Below are 18,164 nucleotides of genomic sequence, written 5' to 3' on the forward strand. Positions count from 1 at the left end.
TATATAGCCTATGTGTAATATTGGCAGAAACAACATTTGATTTGTTATACATGGATGATAGGGTACAAGAGATATCAACACGGCATAAAATTGTACACTTGTAGTCTGAAGTACATGTATGTGTCCCATTCATATACTCATTTACATAAATGTGCAATGCAATTTTACCTCAAAAGATGTGTTAATTATGAAGTAATTGTACAACCATTACAGAACTCAAGAAGTTTATGTCTATCAGAAGGTAACACTTACAATACTTAAAGTTATAGACCGTTAAAGTAATAGTAGATAGATAGTAGATAGTAGATGTAGAGTAGATAAAGACAGGGCTAGAAGTTATGAAAAAAATTTAATTTGCCCATTGGATAAGTATAATATTTTATTATAAAAGGTACTTATCTGAATCAGAAAGTATTTACAGTGGATATTTTTTGTGTGTAAATTTTATTTACATGTCATAATAATAATAATAATAATAATAATAAGATGATTTGTAATGCGCCTCATCTCCGAAGAGCTCGAAGCGCAGAGCAAGAGTGGATACAGAAATATATAGTTAATGGAAATGTGAATTCAAGGTAATGTGTATTAAATAAAATGAGAAAGAAAAACAGTTATTAGCAGTTGAAGAGGTGAGTTTTGAGAGAATGTCTGAAGGTTGACAAAGATTTGGAATGGCGAAGATCAAAAGGGAGGTGGTTCCATGAAGTAGGGCCAATGTAAGAGAAGGATCTTTCACCAAATGTTTTGGTTGACACCCTTGGAACACAGAGAAGACGAGATCAGAAGACGAGCGAAGTGGTCTTCGAGGAATGTATTGATGTAGAAGATCCGTGAGATATCATGTGAGTTGCGATCATGTAACTTTCAGTTTGAATTTCACTTTGAGTTTGAGACTTTGTTCTTTGCATAAACTGTAAACTCAGAAAATCTTAAGTAGACTCTTTGTCCGTATACTGCTATTCATATGCTGTAATATCACTTTGTGCAATTTGTGCAAGTACAGAAGAGTTTTACTTTTATTAGAATGAGTAAGCAGAAGTTTGAAAATCAAAAACCATGAGAAATTCTACTAGTCCATTTGGACAAGTACTTTCTACAATCACTCATCCAAGGCTTCAAATCATTTGGGACAGTACAATATATTACTTACTGTGGAAGGGTAAATTTATGGACATATCATTCTGCCAGTTCAGAGAGAAATGCTAACGCTGAATAATTAAATCATTGCGTGATCAAGGTCCGTAGTAGATTGATCTAAACGTTGCATTCATTTCCAATTTATCGTTCCAAAGTAACTATATTGTACTGTCCTATTGATTCATGGAATCATGAACAATATATTCTCCATTGTTGAAATCACTTGTCAAAGTCTCCTTTATTTCAAACCCTGAATGTATACAGAAGTATGAGCTAAACACACTCTGCCTAGTCCTTGTTTTTCTAGCCTGTTTGCATCACTATCTGTGTTTCTGCTTTGGTGTCTCATAAACCACTTATAATGCTAGTAAAAGCAATTGATTAATTTAACCATGCTCCCAATAACAGTGATATGTCTGTCTGTAGATACTTGCATACTATTTGCTATATGTTTTTCTGCTCTTCATTGGTTACCTGTCCAGTACAGGATTCAATACAAAGTACTACTGATCACCTACAAGGCACTCAATAACACTACTCCTGGTTATATCACTGAATTGATTAACAGTAAATCCACAACTCGTTCACTTCACTCAAACAACATCTACTTCATGTACCCCATTGTAATACAAAGTCATATGGTGAGAGTGTGTTCACAAGCAATGCCCCTCTTATGGAACAGTATATACCAATTGGGCTTCATTCATCACCCAGTGTCGATAATTCAAGAAGGATATCAAGACGCATCTGTTTGCAAGAGCTTTCTAACTTTTACAACGATCTACAGTTGTCCCTGTTCAGTGTCATAAGAACATTACGCCATATTGGATTCTGGTGCTATACAAGTTCTTTTGAATGATTGATTGAGTAATTGATATATATTATGTCACTCTTGTGGTCATCTCAATGAGAGCAGATTTAATCAAAGCAATATCACACATTAGTACTAACATTGTTAGTTGATATCTAAATTCAAACGTCTACCTGTCTGTTATCATTTCAAAGGGAGTTTGTATAATTTTTGGAGATTGTTTTTGCTACGTTTTGGCGGAGGGGTTATTGTTTCTACATGTTAAAAAAATACTTGTACTGTTCTACTTTATACTGAGGTATACTTAACCAGTACAACTCAACCAGTACATGGTATTGACTGAACTTAAGCCTAGTATTTTAAATATGTTATAAATGAGGAAAGAAAAGTGACACGTGTAGGAATTCAACCCGCGTCCCCTAAACACTTGTCAGAGTGCTCTAACCAGCTGAGCTAAAGTGCCAACTGGTAGATACCATGAATTGAACCAACGTCCCCATAATACTAGTCAGGGTGCTCTAACCAGATGAGCTAACGTGACAACTGGTAGATGCCGTGAATTCAACCCACGTCCCCAAAACACTAGCCAGAGTGCTCTAACCAGCTGAGCTAACATGTCAGCTGGTAGAGAATTGTGAATTGTTCCTGATGTGTACTTACTTTCCCCGAGGTGGGATGAGAACCCAACTCATTTTATTAAAGCTTTACCATTCATTCTGAGGATCTCAAATAGATTTGTGCAAATGGAAAATTAAGGAGGTCTGAAAGCGTTACAGGAATTATCATAAATACATCTAAGATGTTATAAAACCTACAAAAAAATATACTTTTCCATATGACCTTGGACCATTACAGAAATTGCCTGTAGTGGTCAGAGGTATAACAAGTGCTTAGGCCAAATAAAAAAAAACTGTGTTTCCAATAACCCGACCGACCCTAGATTAAGCCGCCGACCCTAAACGTTTCTTTACATGCAGAAAGGTAAAAAACTTGGGGGTTAAAATTTACTTCTATTTGTGTGTACACCTTCATGCCCTTTGCCTCATCTGTGGTCTCTTTTGTTTAATTCGTACTACAGAGAGAAACCAGTTCTTTTTAGACTATAACAGTACATAACATGTTTGTCTACTTAACTTATAATTGTCTGCATTTACTTCTTATATGAATCATCAAACTCTTACAGAAGTATTCTAACCGTCGAGTATCTTATCTTTGGGATCGAAGAAATGTTTTAATAATTTTTTAAAGCAAATTAAAATAAAATTCAGACCGACCTACCCTATTTTTTTGAAGTCATGTTATCGGAAACAAACATTTTTTTTATTTAGTCCTCATATCTTGATAACGAGCTGTAGCCGATTTATCAACATGCTCCACATAGGACAAACGGGGGCACTTAAAATGCATCATAACTGCACATGTGTAACAAATTCAGGGGCCTCTAATGTTAACGTAACCCCCTTCAATGTTACTCTCTCTCTCTGTCTCTCTCTCTCTCTCTCTCTCTCTCTCTCTCTCTCTCTCTCTCTCTCTCTCTCTCTCTCTCTCTCTCTCTCTCTCTCTCTCTCTCTCCACTCTGTACACGGGATCGACTTGGACTTTTAGGGAATTAGTTCAAACTACACACAATGTTCATGGTTAACCTGGATCATTTAGAAGTGGCCACGGAGCAGATCGTAGCTCCTTGTCTAGGCCTAGCTGTTGCCTTCAGCTAGCCAACTTCCCAAGAAAATGAATCCATAATTTTATTATTCAATTAAATTCTTAAAAACATAAAATATACAATACTCAAATGATTGGGTGATAAAATAATCAGCACCATAAATGACTAAAACGGAAGTATTGCCGTCGCCTTAATTCAATGCAAATGATATTGACAAATATGAAATCTAGCTAAACAATGTGATCACGTCATTGTTCTTCCAACTGTCTGTAATCAGTCATTATTTGACATCAACGATCTTTTAATAACTTATGTTATCATCTTGGAAGAATACTATTCGCGATGTGCAAACATTTGTTCTAAGTATTAATTCATGACAGCTGAGAGTTCACGGTGATCTCACAAAACATCAAATCTTAGCGAATATTAAAAAGTTGTATTCTGTCATCCGTAACACGTGCACACATGTTTAGAGTTTGAATGTCAGCTACAAATAATTAACGTACAGTCTGTTACTCGTGATGGTCACCAAAACAATAGTACCTTAATTGTTCAAATGTTGGCATAAATTATAATTTGATTAATTGTAGTTCTTAGTCTGTCACTGGTAAGAATAAGTTATTTTTGGCCTAACAAAATAATTGTTTGGTTCGGTTCCCCGACCCCACCTAGATTTTCACTACAGACCCTAAACTTTTTTTTTTACATATTCGAGAAACAATAATGAAATCGGGAAAATTATGAAGTCTCGCCAGAAATAGTGGATGCGGAAACTGACATTAACTTAAAAAGACGATGTAAGACTGTTCTTCCAATCTGTAAAGGCTGTACATCTGATGAGAAGAAATAGATAACACAGAGACCTTCTGGTAAACAGCATGAAACGTAACTACCTGAACTAGTCACTCACACAACACATGAAAAAAATAATATAAAAAATCTACCAACCCCACCTATTCTAAAATTTAGCGTAATCGGAACCACGCAATTATTTTAGTAGGCCTCAATTGTTTTATTTTTTGTTAGTCAGTTAGTTAGTTAGTTAGTTAGTTAGTATTATAGCGAGTCAAACTGCCTTTAAATCAACGTAAATCACCACCCGTGTTTCTATTCCATCACTTGGTTCCATTATTCCTTTTGAAATAATTTGTACTGGAGGATTTATTTTCCTTCTGTATAAAACATTTAGCGACATCCTCTCTAACTGAGACGAACAAAAAAAAATTCATTTTAAAAATACATGCCGTCAGAGGACACAGTGTCTGGTAACCTTATTCCCTACAAGCTGTTACAGACTTGTTTACCAAATACAATACGGTATTAATTGCACACAAAGAGAAGCATACCGACAGAGAGCCTTGTGTCTGGAAACGAATACTCTCAATAAACTGTTACAGACTTTACCAAAACCAACACAATGTTAATTATCTGAACTGTCTGTCGTCTGAAAGACCATCCTTTATTGATACTAAATATTGATATCCATCAGGGACAATTTCTTGGCATCACTTTTTGCTCTTGCTAATGTTTCAAGTTATAACGTTATTTTTGTGGTTTTTGCAATAGTGCAATTTTCTCTACCCTGGACTTGAAGCATTAATTAGTCATAAAGACAGAAAATGTTCCGCCCATTTCAAGCTGTATGACCTCCAAAACACTGCATAAAAAGGGACTCCGGACTGCTGAAGACCATATCTCAGAGCTGATACAATTAAGAACAGCAAGAGACATGGAGTGTGCAGTATTTTTGTCACTTTTACTTTTATCGTCATTGGTAAGTAGTTAACAATTTTGTTCTAATACTACAACCAGGTAGAAATTGAACACATAGGAAGAAATCGACATTTACATGGGAATTAGCAATAATATCCATACCACTCTCTGTTGAGAATGATGGACTGCACAATTTTCCATCCTTGATGGTACAGCATTAACAGAGAGAATGTGTGGAATTATAGTGACCAATCAACGAAATCCAAAATTTACCAATTATCTTATCATTTCACTGAGTCTTAATAGTGCAATTTCGTATGTCATTGCAATTATCCATCGTGACTTTTTTCCAAGAGGAGTGAAAAAACTAATATTCTTTCGGGTATTATAGTTGCATTAGGACAATTAGGAACGTAAATAATATTTTATGGTTAAATATTGCGAGGTTTGTGTGTCACGTAAAACGTACACGCACGTACAGGCAAGTTTGCAGACATTTATCACTTGTGGTTCTTTGTTTTGTAGATTGCTATTGAGGCTGCTTCTGGTAAGTAAATATACTAGTAACTTAATATCGATTTCCTAAAGTCCATATGTTAGGTTTAAGTAACCGTTGCTGACGATGTTTTCTGTCTGGTTATGTGTAAACGTGAATATCTTGCATATCAATTATTTGCATGGCATAAACTACATGTATAAATATGTTCGACGAAGCGAAGCATCACTTGATACGTCACACTAGTGTTACAGATCACGTATTCATAATTTTCGTAAATTCCATATTTTGACTACATTATGCCCTACTTCGACTGACTACATTATGCTCTACTTCGACTGAAAAGTTAGTAGAGTTTCTCAAGGGTATCGAATTCATTCCACAAGAGTATACCTGAGTGTGTAAGACGACAGTCTACATTTCACACATAACTAGAATTCATATTGATAATTTATCAGTATTGTTGGGAATAGTCATTAGATTATGGTAACTGAAGCTTAGACATGGCATAGTTGCAAAAGGTGTCTTTATTTGTGAATATTACTTGTCATTACACTGTTCATTTACAAATCATTTCCCATACATTCAATAATAAACTTTTTACTATTAAACCATTTTAGGGTTTTTTTCAATTATTGATCAACAAATACGGTTATGTTTGGTAAAGTTGTTTTAAATAAGTTTTTTGTCAATTAATTAAAAACTAATTTGGCAACAGTAAAGCCGTTCTCATCCATATGGCTACTTAAATAATGAGAACATTCTCCTCCAATTGTATAGTCCCAGCCTTAATTGGAGTAACTTCGGGAAAGGAGTTGATGGGAAGAGATGAAGCCGATGGAAGCTGGAGTGCCCCAGTGTCAGGGAGCTGTTGTATAACTAGTGTTGCATTTATGCCGGATGGTTCATTGGTCGGCGTTGGTGAATTCGACAATAAGTTGTACACAAAGTCTGGTTATGACGTTGGCAACTGGCAGGGTCCTGTAGATGACAGTTGCTGTGTAACTGACGTGGCTGTGATGGATGACGGGACAATTCTCGGCATACAAGCACCTAAAAATAAATTGGTGTCTCGCAATGGTTTGAATGGGAAGTGGAAACTCGTACCCCAAGGACTGGGCGTGGTTCGGGTTGACGTAATGCCAGATGGTCGTATCGTTGGTCTTGCTCCATCCGGGGCTTTGAAGATTAGAGCTGGATTGAATGGAAAATGGAGCCTTGTGAAATCTAAGGGTGTGAAGGTTGATGATATCGCTGTTCAGCCAAATGGTAAAGTCGTCGGTGTGAGGAAAGAAACTTGTACACTCCATTTGAGGGATATGAATGGAGAACCAGGACCATGGACTGCAGCATTCACCCCTTCTGATTGTGCGAAATCAATTGTTTCTGCTGGGAATATAGGTATGGATTTTGTATGTATGTATGTATGTATGTATGTATGTATGTATGTATGTATGTATGCGCGCGCGTGTGTGGATGTGTTCGAGCGCGCGTGCGTATGTATGTAATATGCATGCATGCATGTATGTATGTATGTATGTATGTATGTGTGTGTGTATCTCTGTCTGTCTGTAAGATGGCGTTGAGATCAACGTTATTACTTTGGCCAATTAAACCAATATTGGCACAGATAGGTAAACAGCCAAATAAACACTGGATGGGGGTAACTACAAAGCATACACAAATGGGGAAATCAAACAATCTCACTTGTTATGCAATACTATTTTTAATGATATGGCTCATATTTTACCTTTGAATATTCTAATTACCATAGGATACCCTCCATAATTGTCAACGAAAAGGTGTAATTAGATATTATTCCCCAATATATTTTTTCTTCATTCAGCCAATGAAAATACGAGTGACCTAAGAGGTGCTTGTCAATAGAAGTCGCTAGACGAGTAGTGACAACCCTTAGGTCATGAGTATTTTCCGGCTGAATGAAGGAAACTATTGGGGAATAATATAATTATACCATCACCAGTAATATTTTTTTAAAGTCGGGGAACGTAATTTCATATTTTGAACACAACAAAACCAATGACGTAGACACGCGTTGTTGTGACATAGACGAGCGATGTCATGACGCAGAGCGACTACAGTATATAATTCCATAGTTCTTATTGAACCTGGCTCGTGCATTATCTAATACCATTTGATATACTAATATTTAATTCCTTGTTACTCTTTAGTGGAACCAGTAGACCCGGTTATTCTTACCACTCCAGGAATTCACACGGAAGCACCCGGTAAGATCAATACATTTAGAACAATTAACTGAGTACTAACATTTTTCAAACAAATTAAATCATTTTTCTACTAAACCTGTAACTAACCCTTGTTTGTAATATATCATCTTACGAATGATTAAGAAGATGTTAAAATACTGATTTGGGTGTTTCATTCTGCTGTAGAAGTTAACTGTCCAGCACTGAGAAAGCCAATCTACGGTAGCGTTAGTTGTGACGAAAAAGGGGCAGCAATCCTAGGAACAACATGCACACTTTCATGCAATGATGAAACTTGATTTAAATGAATAGAACTTAAAAATGGACGGAAGGAAAATGAAATGAAATTTTGAGTGATCATCGTTTATATAAAAAAATTCACATTTTTTTATTCTCATTTTTTTTCAGTTCCACCAACCGAAGAGCCTGAAAGTGAGTATACAAATTTTCAAAAGTGAATCATTTTCACAATTCTTTCATGATTAAGGTGAGAGGGGAGAATGGTTTGAGTAATTTTCTCGTTTACAAACGAAACGTATGGTATCACATAATTGTTCTGAAATTCCAGGTTATTTACTTCAAATCTGATAAATGATCGCTAAACTATACAAATGTTATTGTAAATTATGAGTACAGATTTAAGGTGTTAGTAAATTGTTATTCCTGTACACGCCCTTTAATCCTTTGGCTGTGAAGACCAACAGACATAATGTAAGTTCACTTTTCCCACCACCCAGCATTTACATTGTTTAGTCTACATAGGCTTGTTGGATATATCCTGACCGATTTTCATACAGACTTTAATTTCACTTTACATTGTTTTCCTTACTTCTGAATCGACACGCACACACACACACACACACACACACACACACACACACACACACACACACACACACACACACACACACAGTAATGCTGTATAGTCATGGTCATATGTATTTGCATTTTAGTTCCTGTGGTAACAGCTACCTGTGAGCACCAGTCGACCGATGTTTGTGACAGCACAGGCGCTTCACCATGCAGGTAATGTACAGTTAATAACCTGGTATATCCTTGTCTCTTATCTTCGGGTGCATATCTTCAGTCGCATTCAAACGGGAACATCCCTTGTGTTCATAACATGATTTTTGACATTATTAGGCTTGTATAGTATGTTGAACTAACGACATATACTTTTCCAACATTTTCTTCAATAATAGAGTTTCGTGTCCAGCTGGATGTGCTTCTGCCAGTAGGAATGTATGGGGAACTGGTTACTACACAGGGGTAAGACATCCTATGTTTTCTCAAACTCGCACTTAACCTTACTATCCTTTTTTAAAATACGGTTCCTTTTAAATAAATGGAAATTTACCTTTCAAAAGAGTTGCCCTAAACACTGTTTAATATTGCATCTTTTCTTATTGCAAATGAAAGAATTCAAGGAATGGTTACAGCACTTGTCATGATTTGAATTTCAGTAATAATTATTCATCTATAAAGTCAGGTGGTGAGTATGCTTCACTGATAAACCAATTAATTAGCCCTTTAAAATGTTAAAAACATTCTGTATATATGTCATGGAATACTATCAATTTAAATATTTTTTTCAGGACTCCTCACTGTGCAAGGCTGCCGTTCACTCTGGGGCGATAACTAATGAAGCTGGTGGCGTTGTTGATGTTTCTTTCAGAGATGGAGATAGTAGTTACACTGGCTCCACCAGAAATGGCGTAACTACTACTAGGTGAGTGCCAAAATCATGTATAGAAACTCCAATTTCTGCAACTCCTCAAACTGAAAATCTTACCCTGTATACAAAACATATTACTGTGGAATTTGAATGATATTGTGATAATGATGTATATATCAGCCAAGCCAACATATGTATATGAAGCAATATTAATGGCAACAATTCTAGGTAGATACTATGAAAGACAGACAAATGGCAAAGTCAGAAACGGTGTTTTTCTTGTGTTTATACGATTCAATACAATTCTTTATATACCACTAAGATATGTAGACAAGCGGTTCAGCCAATTTTCCTAACAAAGGCTTCTTCATTTTTAGTATGAATAATGATTATTTTGATGTAGATGCATGCACATTTATTTATACTGAGTTTGTTGTTGTTTTTGTGTGTACAGCTATGGTGCATGGTCTGTGACATTTTGGTTTGGGGATAGCGATGGTAATGTATACAACATGTCATCTCATCAAACTCGTCTAAAAGGATTTATTGTAAACAATTGAGATTTTGCATCACAACTGTAATTCTTTTTATATCAAGGCTCTGTTCACAATTAATTCTGAATGTATATAGTTTTGTGCTTTCAAAAGTGGTTCTTAAGATAACAGAAAAATCCAATTCCACAGGGCACAAAGTTTACATTTAAATTATTAAGTTTTTATGTGTTTACATCTTCCAATGCCCTTTGAAGGATACAGGCTCATATGAAAAATAACTTGGTCAAGACATAATCATAACATAAAATTCAGTTATTACCTTATATATCACAAAGTTTACATGTTATATTCTCTCTACATTTCAGTTCTACCGACTTTGGAACCTGAAAGTAAGTATACACATTGAAAGTCAATGATTCTCATCATTGTCCAACAATTGTATTAGGAATGGGTGTTTAGTTTTGTAAGGTGTTGGTCCTTTTTGTCAGTTTTTAAAAAAAACCTGGCAAACTGCCATAGTATCAATGTTATGCTGTCGTCATAAAATAAATGTTCTTGGATGTGTAATGCATTGAGGTTGTTTACTTGATTTTGATTTCAATTTCTATGTAGTAATCAAACAACTGTGTAGTCGCTATTGTCATTACCATGATTATGGATTTGGGTTAAAACTATGTCAGATTTCGATTGATTCAGAGGTTTATCCACACAGACACCAATCATGTTTGTCATGTTATAATACCCTTAGTATAAAACACTTTGGCTGTGCAGTTTAAAATATTACCTTCTATCAGCCACCACTATAATGACCATCTTTAGTCCTTGTATATTTAACATGGTTTTTTTTTTTTAATATTGTGATGTTTAATTCGGTTTTGGATTAATTTGCTCTGTGCAGCATTTACATCAACAAACACTAAACACAAACACACACACTTTTTATAAGTATAAATATGAATGAATGTATCCAGCAAATTTGACGTGAAATATTTTTACATATCTTATTTTCCAAAATTACATGTCATTAAAACTTCTCATACACTCTCACATAAAGAGTAACTTGGTCAAGACATAATCATAATGTATCTAGCAAATTTGACATGCAGTATTTTTACATATCTTAGTTTCCAAAATTACATGTCATAAAATTGTCTTATCAAAAATGTCCTGTTAGACCCTCTCCTCCTCAACACATTTTTACATAACCTTACATTACTTATGTCTGTACATTTCAGTTATTGAGGCTAACTGTGAACACCAATCAACTGATGTTTGTGACAGCTCAGCAGCTACGGTATGCAGGTGTGTAGTCAAATTTCGTTCATGTTCTTGTCATTTATCATTTGGCAGACACAATTATGTTTAGCTTCTATCTTATCCTCTAATGTATTTACTGATGTTACCAAAAATGTTCAATTGATAGCGTTTGGTTTTATATGTCACATCTACATTCATGCTATGGGAGTAGGCCTATAAAAGACTATCGAGAAGACATATTATTTTCTTTTTCTTTATAAATCACTTCTTCAACCATCCACAGTGGTGGCTCTACTGAAAATGTGATATCCAATATAAAGCTCTAGACACACTGTCTATATTAGACATTTCTAAATTCTTGTTTAATAAATCCCAGAGTTCGATGTCCAGCCGGATGTGCTTCTGCCAGTAGGAACGTATGGGGAACTGGTTATTACGCAGGGGTAAGATAACTCATATTTTCTAAGCATCACAGTTAGCATTGCTGTTTGTCAAATTATAGTTTCCTTGTCACTTCAAAAACGTTCTCCTAAACACAGACTCACAGTTCTTTATCTGTTATTTGTTGTTGCAAATAGTTGGATTGATAGACTCTTTATAACACGTATCTTGAAATCAATTTATATATTAACTATTCATCTATATAGTCAGATTGTGAGTACGCTCTAGTGATGTACATGCCTTTAATATGCTCATTACTACAATCATTAATTTAAAGAAATCATTAAGGCATCCTCCAGTTTGATGATATTCTTAGCAGCCATTGATGATATGCCATCTAATGAATTGCTTTGTATATATGTCAGGCCATACTGTCAAATTAAACATTTCTTTCAGGACTCCTCACTGTGCAAGGCTGCCGTTCACTCTGGGGTGATAACTAATGCAGCTGGTGGAGTTGTTGATGTTTCTTTCAGAGATGGAGATAGTAGTTACACTGGCTCCACCAGGAATGGCGTAACTACTACTAGGTGAGTGCCAAAATCACTTATAGAAACTTCAATTTCTGCAACTCTCAAACTGAAAATCTTGCCCTGTATACAAAACATATTACTGTGGAATTTGAATGATATTGTGTGATAATGATGTATATATCACACAAGCCAACATATGTATATGAAGCAATATTAATGGCAACTATTCTAGGTATATACTATGAAAGACAGACAAATGGCAAAGTAAAAAACAGTGTTTTCTTGTGTTTATACGATTCAATACAATTCTTTATATACCACTAAAATATGTAGAATAGCGGTTCAGCCAATTTTCCTAACAAAGGTTTCTTCGTTTTTAGTGTGATTATTTTGATGTAGATGCATGCACATTTATTTATACTGAGTTTATTGGGTTTTTTGTGTGTACAGCTATGGTGCATGGTCTGTGACATTTTGGTTTGGGGATAGCGATGGTAATGTATACAACATGTTATCTCATCAAACTCATCTAAAAAGATTTATTGAAAACAATTGAGATTTTGCATCACAACTGTAATTCTTTTTATATCAAGGCTCTGTTCACAATTAATTCTGAATGTATATAGTTTTGTGCTTTCAAAAGTGGTTCTTAAGATAACAGAAAAATCCAATTCCACAGGGCACAAAGTTTACATTTAAATTATTAAGTTTTTATGTGTTTACATCTTCCAATGCCCTTTGAAGGATACAGGCTCATATGAAAAATAACTTGGTCAAGACATAATCACAACATAAAATTCAGTTATTACCTTATATATCACAAAGTTTACATGTTATATTCTCTCTACATTTCAGTTCTACCGACTTTGGAACCTGAAAGTAAGTATACACATTGAAAGTCAATGATTCTCATCATTGTCCAACAATTGTATTAGGAATGGGTGTTTAGTTTTGTAAGGTGTTGGTCCTTTTTGTCAGTTTTTAAAAAAAACTGGCAAACTGCCATAGTATCAATGTTATGCTGTCGTCATAAAATAAATGTTCTTGGATGTGTAATGCATTGAGGTTGTTTACTTGATTTTGATTTCAATTTCTATGTAGTAATCAAACAACTGTGTAGTCGCTATTGTCATTACCATGATTATGGATTTGGGTTAAAACTATGTCAGATTTCGATTGATTCAGAGGTTTATCCACACAGACACCAATCATGTTTGTCATGTTATAATACCCTTAGTATTAAACACTTTGGCTGTGCAGTTTAAAATATTACCTTCTATCAGCCACCACTATAATGACCATCTTTAGTCCTTGTATATTTAACATGGTTTTTTTTTTTTTAATATTGTGATGTTTAATTCGGTTTTGGATTAATTTGCTCTGTGCAGCATTTACATCAACAAACACTAAACACAAACACACACACTTTTTATAAGTATAAATATGAATGAATGTATCCAGCAAATTTGACGTGAAATATTTTTACATATCTTATTTTCCAAAATTACATGTCATTAAAACTTCTCATACACTCTCACATAAAGAGTAACTTGGTCAAGACATAATCATAATGTATCTAGCAAATTTGACATGCAGTATTTTTACATATCTTAGTTTCCAAAATTACATGTCATAAAATTGTCTTATCAAAAATGTCCTGTTAGACCCTCTCCTCCTCAACACATATTTACATAACCTTACATTACTAATGTCTGTACATTTCAGTTATTGAGGCTAACTGTGAACACCAATCAACTGATGTTTGTGACAGCTCATCAGCTACAGTATGCAGGTGTGTAGTCAAATTTCGTTCATGTTCTTGTCATTTATCATTTGGCAGACACAATTATGTTTAGCTTCTATCTTATCCTCTAATGTATTTACTGATGTTACCAAAAATGTTCAATTGATAGCGTTTGGTCTTATATGTCACATCTACATTCATGCCGTGGGAGTAGGCCTATAAAAACTGAAGAAGGTATATCATTTTCTTAAATCACTTCTTCAACCATCCACAGTGATGGCTCTACTGAAAATGTGATATCTAATTTAAAGCCCTAGACACACTGTCTATATAAGACATTTCTAAATTCTTGTTCAATAAATCCCAGAGTTCGATGTCCAGCCGGATGTGCTTCTGCCAGTAGGAACGTATGGGGAACTGGTTATTACACAGGGGTAAGATAATCCATATTTTCTAAGCATGACAGTTAGTACTGATGTATGTCAAATTTCTAGTTTCCTCGTCATGTACTTTATACATTTTTTCTTCAAAAACTTTGTCCTAAACATAGTTCTTTGTCTGTCGTTTCAAACACTTGGATTGATAGACTCTTTATAACACGTATCTTGATATAAATTTATATATTGACTAAAAATTTATCTATTAAGTCAAATTGTGAGTAAGCTGTAGTGACACATCATATAAAGGCCTTTAATATGCTCACTTCTACATCATTAATCTCAATGAATCATTTATGCATCCTTTAGTTCGATGATATTCTTAGCAGCCATTGATGATATGCCATCTAATGAATTGCTTTGTATATATGTCAGGCCATACTGTCAAGTTAAACATTTCTTTCAGGACTCCTCACTGTGCAAGGCTGCCGTTCACGATGGGGCGATAACTAATGCAGCTGGTGGCGTAGTTGATGTTTCTTTTAGAGATGGGGATAGTAGTTATACTGCGTCCACCAAAAATGGCGTAACTACTACTAGGTGGGTGGCAATATCATTTGTACGAAACTTACTTCTGTAAGGTTGTCAAATTGAAAATCCTACAAAAGGAATTTTATCAGCTAACATTTTGAACAATATATTGATATAGATATTATGATATGTCACCCAAGCCCACTTTTATGTATGATCAAATCGAATGGCCACTATAAAAATTGATTTCTTATTTCCCGTTGTCTTCGGATAGTTCTTTTAAAAGTCTTCCTTGCATGCAAATTCAAAAGTTAGATTTACTCTGTTGTTGTTATTTGTTTGTTTGTTTGAAATGGGAGAAGCACATGCAAACGACAAAATTAGATGCAATTTTATTGTGCATTTGTATGGTTCATTGCTATCCTTAATTCATTGCCACTAACGTGATTGGTCATTTTGTCAGATAAAGATTATAGCTTTGGCTGGCAGAATGATGATTTGAAAGTCATTGCACTCACGTTCACTTGAACTGAGTTTCCTTTTATTTCTTGTACAGCTATGGTGCATGGTCAGTGACCTTTTGGTTTTGAGATATTGACTAATGGTGCTGTACTGAAATGCAGAAAGTGATGGTAATGTAAATAATGACACTTCAATTCTTCTCATCAAACTGATAAAATGATTTGACAAAAATTCACACTTTGATTCAAAAAAAGAATGGTTTTTGGTCAGGACATTTGGTCTAACGTGATTTGAAGACGCAAATTGTTTTATTTTTAAATTTTGATTCGGAAATGAGAACTGTTGTGTTTGTAGTCAGTATATTCAAGACTTGTCTCTTATTCAACTTTAATTGCAAACCCGCCATGTTGAATGTTGCATCATGGGAAATGTGATTATAAATACTAATCAATTAGTATTGTAAACAATGTTGATACATTGTTTGTAACCATAAATAATCCATTCATAGTTACCCTGACCATTGTGGGAGGTTGATTTTATCAGCAGCTCCAGATTAGGTATTACGATAACCACAGATAATCCCATAGTCCTTTCCGCCTGATCATTCTCAGTCTAGATTGCAAGTTCCCTATTGAATATGAACAGGAACACCTACCTATGGAATTCTTTTGTTTTTGTATTTCGTTCATTCATTCACTACTTTACATTTGATCCTGAGGTACATTGTAGTTTGACCAATAAGAAGATCGAGTATTTCAAAAGTTCTAAAAGGTTAAAATTTACTGGCACAACTGAAGTAGTTCATAAACATACATGAAGAACTTACAAGACACCAGTAAAAGCTACCCCATATTGAAAGAAAACCACTTCAAGTATTCATGCACTGAAGTTGATAGACTGTAATGACATCATCGGCCTGCCCTAAGACATTTGGGGGAAAGGGAGATTCGGCTGTGCTCAACAATGCTGTCTATGAACTAGTATGGAGATAATAACACAATGGTGCAGTTAGTGTAGTATGACAGTGTGTAGCATTGTAAACAGGCCTTGTTCAAAATTAAGTCTTGGGTTTTCTCACACAATGTAGTTTTCATTGCTCAATTGTGATAACATACTCCAATACCTGACACATCTTTGTTTTCTGTCAACAGGAGACCAAGACCTAAACTAACAAACCAAGCTTTGACAGAATAAAATGCAATCAACACCACCACGAGTAATCTGCATGTTTAACCATATCTGCATGTACTAGATTAGAATAGAAAACTCTTACTATAATATGCATGTTTTATCTTCTAAAACTACTTCCTTTATTAAATTAAGTTGTATTAGTCTTAGCTATGCATGCTATCAACAATATCAATATGGCAGAATTCACAGTGAAATCAAAGTTGTTTAAACAACTCGGCCATATCGTTGATTTCATCTGCATGTTTGTATTGTACTTTTAGAGCAAAATTAGGAATAAACTTTCAAATTCTCTGCATATCTCTGTTGACACATCTTACCTTCAAAGAGAATAAGTGTGTATGTGGATGGGTAGGCCTTAGACTGTTGACAGTCGTCTTGACTTTTTTGTCATTTATTTGTAATACTATTGTCGCTGAAATCAATAGAATTAAAGATGGTGTGAGTTAGACTTTCCATGAAGTCCAGACGACTGTTCTAACCCATTTCTATGAATATTCATGACCACCCTTGTTCGTGGAATGTCTAACTCAGATGCCTGGCTAACCACAAGGGGGAGTTTTAGGAGATCATAGACATGACAGACGCTAGACTATACATGTTATGTGTTCGAATACTCGGGGAGTAGCGCGCATTCCGTATGTGCATTGTGCATGCTATTAGATTGTATCTTATAGGTTATGTATGTGTTTTTTTAGCAATACGACACAATATAATCTACATCTTCCACACAATACAGACTAGGGTAGGCTTGTATGTAGATTGTATACGTTTATTCAAATTCGTGAGAGAAAAAACTGGGATACACTGCGTCACAAGTGGTAATAACATCTGTATACACCACCATTAACTATGGGGTTCTGTTATCGAAATATATTTTAATATCGCAATATCTATCACTATGGCTACAACATACTTTCATCCCATTAATATTAACGTAGAATAGGCCTTTCCAAAATTTGGCATAGTGGTGCTCTACTTCCAGTCTGTGTGTACCTTGGGGTATACATGGTATATGTTACCTGGTTAATCATAGAGCACTGCTGCTTTTCTCGATGTCTGAACAATACAGAAAACATCCCTGATTTACACTTCTACAGAATACCAAGGGACAAAGCTCTTACGAAACGGTACTATGAGGTGATGATAGAGAATTGATCTAGAGAATTTGAGTGCAAATATCCCTGAGTACCCATTCTGAGAGGGTTTTCTTATTACTACATTATGTTTATCTGAAATGGCAAATTTGCATAAACATGATACTTTGCACTCACACACTTTCATGTACAATGATCAGTTGCGACCTCATTTGCATATCATTTGCATGTATGTATTTAATAATATTTTGGTTTTACACTGCAGTGCAAATACCACTAGTACACACACACCAATGCAAATAATCACTGGTACATATATTAATAATTGACACAACAGTGTTTTATACATATATGAAACATCTCAAAATAATGTA

At 34.9% G+C, this 18,164-nt stretch overlaps 1 protein-coding gene across 1 annotated transcript; it reads left to right on the top strand.

Moving 5' to 3' along the window:
* Positions 1-7,125: 7,125 nt before the first annotated feature.
* On the top strand, positions 7,126-16,958 carry LOC144450866 (uncharacterized). The gene is made up of 18 exons (XM_078141609.1): positions 7,126-7,224; positions 8,016-8,072; positions 8,460-8,483; positions 9,005-9,077; positions 9,254-9,320; positions 9,647-9,780; positions 10,181-10,224; positions 10,586-10,609; positions 11,456-11,522; positions 11,854-11,920; positions 12,315-12,448; positions 12,842-12,885; positions 13,247-13,270; positions 14,117-14,183; positions 14,503-14,569; positions 14,979-15,112; positions 15,600-15,675; positions 16,657-16,958. The coding sequence occupies exons 1-17, from the start codon at positions 7,143-7,145 to the stop codon at positions 15,631-15,633; spliced, it is 1,143 nt and encodes a 380-aa protein (XP_077997735.1). The 5' UTR covers positions 7,126-7,142; the 3' UTR covers positions 15,634-15,675; positions 16,657-16,958.
* Positions 16,959-18,164: the final 1,206 nt, after the last annotated feature.

This window comes from Glandiceps talaboti, chromosome 20 (assembly GCF_964340395.1).
Source record: "Glandiceps talaboti chromosome 20, keGlaTala1.1, whole genome shotgun sequence".
NCBI lineage: Eukaryota > Metazoa > Hemichordata > Enteropneusta > Spengelidae > Glandiceps > Glandiceps talaboti.